This window comes from Sinocyclocheilus anshuiensis, unplaced genomic scaffold (assembly GCF_001515605.1).
Source record: "Sinocyclocheilus anshuiensis isolate Anshui unplaced genomic scaffold, SAMN03320099.WGS_v1.1 scaffold217, whole genome shotgun sequence".
Classification (NCBI taxonomy): Eukaryota; Metazoa; Chordata; class Actinopteri; order Cypriniformes; family Cyprinidae; genus Sinocyclocheilus; species Sinocyclocheilus anshuiensis.
Window position 1 is genome coordinate 2,515,347 of NW_015536538.1, and position 10,566 is coordinate 2,525,912.

Consider the following 10,566-nt stretch of genomic DNA (forward strand, 5'->3'; position numbering starts at 1 on the left):
CAGTTTTTCTTTTTTAATAAATCTGCAAAAATGTCAACGATTCTGTGTTTTTCTGTCAATATGGGGTGCTGTGTGTATATTAATGAGGAAAAAAAATTAACTTAAATGATTTTAGCAAATGGCTGCAATATAACAAAGAGTGAAAAATTGGAGGGGGTCTGAATACTTTCCGTACCCACTGTATATATATATACGCACACACACACATATATGTACTGTATATACGCACACACACACACATATATATATACGCACACACACACACATATATATATACACACACACACACACATATATAGTGCTCACAGAACTGTATTTATACATTTGCCAAATGCAACAACAATTCTCACTATTCAAGAATGAATTAATTTTGTACAACAAACAAAAACGATGAGTTTCTCAGTGAATTAATCATGAACAAAACCTGGGAAAAAATTCCACGTCTGGGAATGCATAGATGACTATTCATCCAGAATTACAGTATACTCGCTAAACAAGAACAAGTACTCAAGTGCAAATACAAAAATCAAGCAAGGCTGTTGCATAAGAAAGCAACTGGATTTGACTTCGATCAGACTTCAGACAGTAGTAAACATCTAGCTGCTCTTTATGTGATTGTGTGTTGCAGCTTCTCCTGGCCGTTAATGTCGATGTATTTGGCAGACTGATAGCCTTTGATGTGCTCGATCTTTCCGTTCATGAGGATGGGATTATGGATGTGGTTTTCCTCTGAATGCATGAAGCTCCTCGTCATCTTGTGCTCCAGCTGCATGTGATTCTGCGGCGGCAGGCCGAGGCACGCTCTGCAGACTCACAAACAAACACATTAAACAATAATGCACACGCAAACAGTGCTGCTAAAGTTGCTAAAGGAAGGCCCATTTGTTGCAAAAAGTTGCTAAATGAACTTGATGATGTCATTACATAATCACGACACAAAATTGTGTCACTGCATCAAATCTCAGCAAAAAATGTTCATTTATATTTTTTCGTAAAATTATATAAATGCATAATATAATATTAAAATACAAATAATTGTATTTTTAAATACAACATTGAATTACTGAACACTTACACATTTTTCAACAATTTAAATTTTTTTTTATTAGCTAGTAAAACTACACATTTTGAACAATTATAGTTTTAAGCAGTGTATTAGTAGTTAGTTAGTATGCTACACTCTAAGAAGAGTCTGTAAAAATAGGGCACAATCTACTATGTTAATATGAAGGAATTTTCCATATTGATTTTTCACAGGTTTTTTACCTGCATTTTAAATTATGCACTGCATTTTGTGTTTTTGGGTTACACAACGGATAATGGATAATGGATGTGTCCTGGAAAATTACTAGTACCTTTTCCATTTTTCTAGATATTTTTCTTACAGTGTACTCACTTATTATTATTATTAAATTGAAGAATTGCAAATAGCAGCTAACTTAATTCACGTGATGTGTGTACTGCTAGGCATCTTCGGTTTCCTCTTTTTGCATAATTTAGATGGAAAATGTGTGCATTTTTATTGTTTGGGTCACTTAACAAAAGTTGCTAAAAGTTGCCAAATAAATTTTAAAAATAGCTACATTTGTTGCTAGGTGCTTTTGGAAGAAAACGTTGCTAGGGTAGTCATAAAGTTGCTAATTTTAGCAACAAAGGTGTCCCAATCTTTGGACTAGCTTACCACAACACATTAGATCCACACCCACTTTGTCCATTTTTAAGCATAAACTTAAAGACTACTTATTCTCTCATGCTTTTAAATAATGTGTATATATGTGGCGGGTTTTTTTCTTCCTCTTAATTGTGTTTTATGGTTATATTTTTTCTGTTGTTGGTATTTAGTTTTATCTTTGAATTGTAATTGAAGCACCTTGGACAATGAACATTGCAATTATATGGTGCTATATAAATAAAAATGACTAATGACTAATGGCGTCCGACCTCATGACGTTCTCGATGCACGCACGCTGGCGGAAGAAGGCGTTGACCACCGGCGCCCCCTGCGGCACGAGCGGCGCTTTGCAGAGGAAGCTCAGCAGCGAGAGGACGCTGTGAAAACCCTGGAAAACCGGATCGTCCTGCGTGCAGAACGTGATTCTCTGACACAGCTCTGTCAGGATCACCAGATCCAGAATAATGGGACTGGCCAGCAGAGAGTCCTGGACACACGCAGATGACAGAGGCATCAGAAAGGCATAGAAAAATGGGACCATACTGACGAGTATACTTGTTAAATATCATTTGATGTGATGAAATGAAATCCTTGCATAAATGTAGTTTAAAAAAGTTATAATAAATTATCAGTTCATTAGACATGCCTTTTGATTAACATTTAATGCAACCATTAAAACAAAATCCAGAAACGGTAAAACAGAAGAAATAAATGGAATGAAAAAATGGAATCCAGAAAATGTAAATTTAAACTGGGAAAAAAATGAATGCAGAAAAAGTAAAAAAGGAAACAATTAACTTCAGAAAAAAATAAAACGAATTTTATCAAATTTAATTTTTAAAAACTTTTAATACATTGTTGTTAAATGTATATGTTTCGTGATTTCAATTAATTGTAGACATGCTTTTTGATTACTGACATTAAGACAATCCTGAGAAATCCATGGGGGGGGGGGGGGGTTTTGTTCAAAAAAAAAAAAGGGAAAAGAGAAAGCCAGGGGGGGGGGGGGGGTTTTGTTGCAAAAAAAAAAAAGGGAATATAGAAAAATTACAACGGGAAAAAAAGGAATGTGGGTAAAAAAAAATACAACATTTCATAGGGACCCAAAAATTAAATTTTTGTTAAACCTTTAGTAAATTACTGTTAAATTGTGTAAGCTTCATGATTTGAATTAATCAGACGAGCTTTTTGACTACTAACATATAATTTAACCATTAAAACAGAATCTAGAAAAATTTAAATTGAAACATTTTTTTTAAACAGAAACAATGTAATCATAAAAATTAAAACAGGAAAGAAAAATGAGTTTAGGGTAAAGTAAAATTAAATGGATTACGCAGGGCCCTAAAAAATTCATTTTTGTTAAACTTTTAATTAATTATTGTTAAATTGTATGAGCTTCAGGATTTCAATTAACTACACATGCTTTTTGATTAACATTTAATTTAACCAATTTAATTAAAACAAAATCCAGAAAAGTTAAAACAGAAGAAAAAATGGAATCCAGAAAATTTAAATGTAAACTGGGAAAAAATGAAAGCAGAAAAAGTAAAAAGGAAACAATTAACTTGAGAAAAAAATAAAATGAATTTTATAAAGCCCTAAAAATTATAAAAAAAAAAAAACTTTGAATAAATTGTTGTTAAACGTATAGGTTTCGTGATTTCAATTAATTATAGACATGCTTTTTGATTACTTACATTAAGACAGAATCCAGAAAAAATTCGAATTGGAATAAAAAAAATACAAAATTTCATAGGGACCTAAAATATAATTTTTGTTAAACCTGTGGTAAATGACTGTTAAATTGTGTAAGCTTCATTATTACAATTAATCAGATGACCTTTTTGACTACTAACATATAATTTAACCATTAAAACAGAATCTAGAAAAATTTAAATTGAAACATTTTTTTTAAACAGAAACAATGTAATCATAAAAATTAAAACAGGAAAGAAAAATGAGTTTAGGAAAAAGTACAATAAAATGGATTACGCAGGGCCCTAAAAAATTCATTTTTGTTAAACTTTTAATTAATTATTGTTAAATTGTATGAGCTTCAGGATTTCAATTAACTACACATGCTTTTTGATTAACATTTAACATTTAATTTAACCATTAAATGAGAATGTAGAAAACAAAAACAGAATTTCCTGCATGTGTTTACTGATCTGCGATGATCTCACCTCACAGGTGTTGTGCAGAGCCATGGTGTTTGTTCCTCCCATCATGATCTCAGACGTGTACTCATCCATCGCACGCTTGCTGTCGCCCACATAGGGCACATATTTAATAACCACCTGTTCTGATAAACCAGTCAGACCTTATTTATGCACTGCAGCAATCTCCTGTTTGCATTCACAAACTGCTACATTAGACCCCATCTGAGCTGATCTACAGCACAGTTCAAAAGAGCGTCTGTAGGATTTATAATGTTTATGAAAGAAGCTTCTTCTGCTCATGAAAGCTGCATTTATTTGATAAAAAATGTTGTGAAATATTATTGCAATTTAAAATAACTGTTCTCTATGTGAATACAGTATGTGTTAAACTGTCATTTATTTCTGTGATCAAAGCTGAATTTTCAGCATCATTACTCCAGTCTTCAGTGTCCTTCAGAAATCATTCTAATGATTCGAGAAACATTTCTGATTATTATCGATGTTGAAGACAGTTGTGCTGCCCAATATTTTTGTGGAAACTGTGATACATTTTATCTTTCAGGATTCATAGATGAACAGAAAGATCAAAAGAACAGCATTTATTTGAAATAGAAACCTTTTGTCACATTGTAAATCACTTTTGATCAATTTAATGCATCCTTGATGAATAGATTGTTTTTAAATCACAGCTCTGAGCAGTAGTGTATCTGTAACATAGTGTCAGACTCACGCAGTGGTCAGGTTTCTCTCGGGGTCGGTACAGTACAGGGTTTGACTGCACAATGTCATCCACCACGTTACTCTTGGAGATTTCTTTAGAGCGAAACTGCTGCAGCGCCGACAGATTCAGACCGTCGTTGTTGCCGAGATGATTATAACTCACTATAGACGTTGGCTGAAAATGAGCATTTTATTTTTTTAAATAATATGCAATATAGAATAATCCACATATATACTATAAATAACACAATAATAATATATTATTTATATATTATAAAATATAGAATATTTTATATAATAAAATAACAGAAGAAATATATAATATTACAGTATATTGATGATTTTCCAGAATATATACCTATGGCACTTTTCAAAAATATTGTACAAAAATGGGATCTATTAAAAAAAATGTAACAAATTATCAGTGAAATTAGGTGCTTAAGCTTCAAAAATGAATGATTGTAAATCAAGGTCAACATAATTGTATATGCATCAAAAAAAAAAAACATTACAATTTGTGTAGAAAATTTTATTGAATGAATAGTATAAAAAATGTAATGTGATAATTTACTGTAACATATCTATCTAATAATTTACTCTAAAGACAATTATGGTAAAATGTTACAATAAGGTTCCATTATTTAACATTAGCAACAATAAAAATAATTCTAAAGCATTTAATAACCCTAGTTCATGTTAATTTCAACTTTTACTAATACATTATTAATCAAATGTTGAATCTGTTAATATTATTTAATGGACCTGAGCTAACATGAACTAACAATGAACAGTTATATTTTTATTAACTACTGTTAACAAAGATTAATAAATTCTGTAACACATTACTACTAACATTTAATTTAATCATAAAAACAGAAAAAATGGACCCCAGTCCATTTTTTTCCCCAAATTAAAATTACGTTTTAATTTTAATTTGAAGAAAAAAAAAAAAAAACAGAAATTGGGGAGAAATAAAATGGATTTCATGGGATCCTGAAATTAACCATTAAGACAGAATCCAGAAAAATTCAAATCGAAAAAAAAAAAAAAATTTTGAATGTGGAAAAGTTAAAATGCAAAAAAACTGAATTAGAAAAAAAAAAAAAAAAAAAGTTCTTTGTTTGCTCATTTTAGTCAATGCATTAACTACTGGGTCTTTATTGTTAAATGTTACCTAAATTATATCTGTGTTTTTCCCCTTAACTGTCATCCACATTTTTTAAAATTCACGAGAAAGTGCACTATACAAACTTAAATTATTATGATTCATGAACGCTTTTGAACCTAAGGTTGGTCTCTTTTTAAAGAAGACAATTAGCAGAGTATTACAGAAGTGAAATCATTTAATACATTTAAAGTATTAAAAAATGATAGAGGTTTAAATTTACTGTAAAGAAAATGTATTGTACTATTTTTATTTTATTTTATATAAAATAAACATAAAAAAAAAACAGTTAAAAATACAAAATTGCTATAAAATTAAAACAATATGTCTACATTCGTTGTGTTCCAAATTTGAAGTTGATATTAAAAAACTGAGGTTACTATGCAATTTTGTTTAGGCGTTATACCACAAACAGCCACCGGGTGCCATCCAAACCCCATTGAATTTTTTTAATGCATTTTTCTGTCACAAATGCATACATTTTTCTCTTAGTATGACTCCTATCACAAAATAACCACCAAACATGGAATCATGAGACGTAGACCTTTCCAAAGATATGCATTTTGTCAAGATTCTAAAAGGTTTTGATTCCAAAAGACCGTAATACATTTTGTAATATGACACCCCGCATTAAAACAAAATAACGGGACACTAATGCATGCGTTACTGTTTCAGAAATGTAATGATTCTCTCTCACCTTGATTCCAGTGCTGACCAGGAAGTCCACCAGCACAGACTTGAGTTTGGTCTGTCCAGATTTGAAGTCGTCTCCACCGATGAAGACGCCGCGCTGGAGGGCCAGATCCACGGCTCCGGGGACAAACGTGTTCTGCGGCGAGCCGTTAATGTAGGCGCAGCCCTCCAAAACACTGGCCACCGCAAACATGGTGGAGGGAGACACTTCACGCCCCATCTGAGGCACAAACACCACAGAAACCATCAATACCAGTGATTCTGATCCATTCATTACCATCCAAAATAAAGAAAGTAGCCTAAGCCTGCAATGATAAGACGCAATGATTGAACATGACTGTGTTTGACTGTGAAAGTCATTTCAACTTATTAAACTGACTTTAAAAAAATCATTTGTTGCCATGACTTTTTTTGATTATATTATTACATGTAACATGTCTGTGCCGTACCCCAATTAAGAATTAACGATCATTTCTACAGACATAGCAAAGAGACAGCAGAGAAAGAGCGAGAGCATCAACAAATCTCGCATTCTTACATCTGTAGTGCTTTTGTTGATCTTTAACGTTAGGTCTTTCCTATTCTTGAAGCAAAATTAATTCTTAAGGTCAATTCAGTATTAGCCTACTCTTAATGAAATACACACACAACATCAGCAAAGCTACAATGACAAAGTCATTTATATTAAACATAAAACTTTTATGAACAGAACGAATAAGACTGAATTGTAACACAAATAAATGAAAGGTTTCTTCCTTTAAATGAATGCTTATGGCTCATTATTATTAATGGAAAAAACACAGGCTATGCACTAAAATAGTACAATGACAAATTCACCAATATTAAACTTCCAACTTTTATTAACAAAATTAATAATGATATGTTTTACCCGCGTTTAACACAAATAAATATGAATTTCCCGATCGTAGTTTGTGGTTTATTATCTTATTATTTAAAACACATCAGCCATAAAATAGTACAATGGCAAATTTGCATACATTAAACATCTAACTTTTTTAACAAAAGGAATATGATGGATATAGCCTTGCGTTTATTAACCCAATTAAATAAGGTCTTTGCCCTTATTTAAAACAAATTCTTAGTTTGCGGTTCACTGTTGTTGTTTTTTTTAATGAAAACCCAGCAACAACAAAAGACACTCACTTATATTAAAGGAAGAAATGAGAGTTTCATTAAGAAGATTTGTGTTTTTAGCAGGCTCACCTGAATGCTGTTGAGCAGGTTCTCGGCCGTGTCGTTGACTCCGGGAATCACGTCACAGAATCGCTCGGTGTTCGCCGTCCAGAGAACGAGAACTTTATCCACGCCGCTCTTCTCTCTGAAATCACAGATATCTCTGCGGATCTGAGCCACCTGAAACAGGACACAAGAATATTAAAAACATCCTGATTTATACATTTACTCAACAAACACACACACTATATATATATATATACTTATAGTGTACATATATATATATGTGACCCTGGACCACAAAACCAGTCATAAGGGTCAATTTTTTTTTTATTGAGATTTATGCATATTGATGTATGGTTTGTTATGATCTGACAATATTTGAAAATCTGGAAGCTGAGGGTGCAAAAAAATCAAAATATTGAGAAAATCACCTTTAAAGTTGTCCAAATGAAGTTCTTAGCAATGCATATTACTAATCAAAAATTAAGCTTTGATATATTTACGATATTATTTCAAATATATATTTTAAAACATCCTGATGTATAATATATACAGTATATGATGTATATATAAAATATAAAAATGTAATAATATTTAATTAATAATATATAATATATTTAAATATAATAAAATATATAATATATATAATAAAATATATTTTATATTAAAATATAAATGATTAAAAAAAATTTGTTAATACTTTAAAGGGATAGTTCATCCAAAAAATTAAAATTAACCCATGATTTACTCACCCTCAAGGCATCCTAAGTGTATATGACTTTCTTCTTTCAGACGAATCGAATCGGAGTTATATTTAAAAATGTCCTGCTCTTCTAAGCTTTATAATGGCATAGGCAAGTGTTTTCATTCAACAGTCCAAAAGGAGTCAAATAAAGCACATCCATCCATAATAAAACATGCCTCACGCAGCTCCGGGGGGTGAATAAATGCCTCCTCTAGCGAATCGCTGCGTTTTTTAAAGAAAAATATCCACGGCTAGCACGTACGTCAGTTAGCGGAAGTGAGAGAAAAGTGTTTAGAATGTTTTAAATATGGATATTTTTCTGAGATTAATCACGATTAAACGTTTGACAGCACTAGTTATAACATAAAGTAATACATTAACATTAATTAACAATGAGTATTATGAGCAGTGTCTATTAATTAAGTTGTTAATGTTAATTAATAAAAATACTGTGCATTGTAAGCTCATGTCAGCTTTGGTCCGTTAAATAATACGAACATACAATTTTTTATTTTAATAATGTATTCGTGAATGTTGAGCACATTTATTAATCTGAGTTAACATTAATTACATTAATATATTTTTAGTTAAAATTTATTTTTGTATATAGTCACAGAATATATACACAATATTTCACAAATACTGCACAAAAATAAGACTTTTTTTTCAATAAGTTATCAATGAAATGAGATGCTTAAGCTTCACAAACTGATGTTCATCAATCAAAAGGTCAAACTAAATAGTAAATGAGTGCAGAAAAATTTGTGTAAAAATGTACTGTGATTATTTACTGTAACATGTAATAGATCAGTCTAAAGAAAATATGGTACAAATTTATAATAAGGTTCCATTAACATGAACTAACAATGAAAAATAATTCTAAAGCATTCATTATTTATACACTAAAATTAATTGTAGTAATTTAGTTATACTGTACATGCAAAGTACTTTCAAATGTTTTGTGCATGCTACCCAAAAAGGAAGAAAATGCAATGCAACTTCATGATTCAGGCTCAAAATAAAAATAAATAAATAAAAATAAATTTGCATTGCATTCAGCAATGCACAAAACTAAATTCATTTTAACATTTTAGTGATTTAGTTAACTAATGTGAATTCGTCTTATACAGCGTTGCCGATATAGTTAATACACAGTGCAGCTGTGAATAGTTCCTCACCTGCTCTGCTTTGCTTCCTCTGATGAGGTTGTCAGCTCTGTGCTCCTGGTTAGCAGCTATGAATTCTGGGATGTAGACGGAGGGTCTGGGTTTGAGTTGGCTCATGTGTGGCCAGAGCTTCTCCTGCAGACTCCAGTCCAGAACCTGAGCGCGCTCCATGGCTCTGCCGAGGTCCAGAGACGAGATATCCCAGCCTGCGCACATATTACAGCTTCAGTCATTACTGCACAATGGCAAACAGAGCGTCAGATCACGAGAGCTGATGCAGCTACCATCAAACACGATGTCATTGGGATGCACCATCGGCAGCAGATCTCTGAAGGGAGCGTAAACCTCTCCATCCGGACTGGATCCCAGACAAACCGTAGACGACTCCAGCAACGAGCCATAGTAATTCGCTTTCTGAAAGAAGGACAGGATCATTCAAACATTCTCAGAACGTTCTGGCAAGGTAATCTGGACGCTATGAACAAACGCTCTTCCAGTGACGTTAATAGAATGTTCATTCAGTGTTATCTGGTCTTTAACAATGTTTTCAAAACGTTAGCACAAAAATTATATCTATACATTATGTTGTTTTTTTAAACATTTTAGTTGGATGTTCATCTGTTTTTTAAATGTTACTAATTGTTTCAGAACATTTAGAGAACGTTCAAACGCAACATTCCCATAATGTTTGCAAAGTGATAAAATGGAATGTTCCATTAATGTTTGTATAACCACGATAAGACATTTTAAGACAAAAAACCTAAACGAATAGAACATTCAGAAATAACTTTTCTTAACTTAATGGTAACATTCGCAAAACGTTCTTAGAAAAAAAATTGGTTTGCTGGGATATTTCAATAGGCCTAACTTATAATGCACAATTCCAAAAGAATGGATTGTCTGAAATCAGATATATTAAAATGATAAAAAGCAGAAATTTCAGTGAATCCAGAAGTATCTTTATTTGATTCCTCTAAATATCATGCTGCTTTAGGGCAGTGTTTTTCACTTGTTGGGCAGAAGGGAAAAATATGCCAAATGAAATC

General features: G+C 31.8%; 1 protein-coding gene across 1 annotated transcript in view; it reads right to left on the minus strand.

Annotated features, from left to right (window-relative positions):
- Positions 1–305: 305 nt before the first annotated feature.
- The window catches only part of LOC107696502 (inositol-3-phosphate synthase 1-A-like), a 12,193-nt gene continuing 1,932 nt past the window's right edge, over positions 306–10,566 (minus strand). The window contains exons 4-11 of the mRNA XM_016496865.1: positions 9,805–9,934; positions 9,533–9,726; positions 7,637–7,786; positions 6,417–6,632; positions 4,565–4,729; positions 3,859–3,972; positions 1,942–2,159; positions 306–803 (exon numbers count right to left, since the gene is read on the minus strand). Coding sequence (XP_016352351.1) covers positions 608–803; positions 1,942–2,159; positions 3,859–3,972; positions 4,565–4,729; positions 6,417–6,632; positions 7,637–7,786; positions 9,533–9,726; positions 9,805–9,934 — 1,383 coding nt within the window. The 3' untranslated portion in view covers positions 306–607. The remainder of the gene's footprint in view (positions 804–1,941; positions 2,160–3,858; positions 3,973–4,564; positions 4,730–6,416; positions 6,633–7,636; positions 7,787–9,532; positions 9,727–9,804; positions 9,935–10,566) is intronic.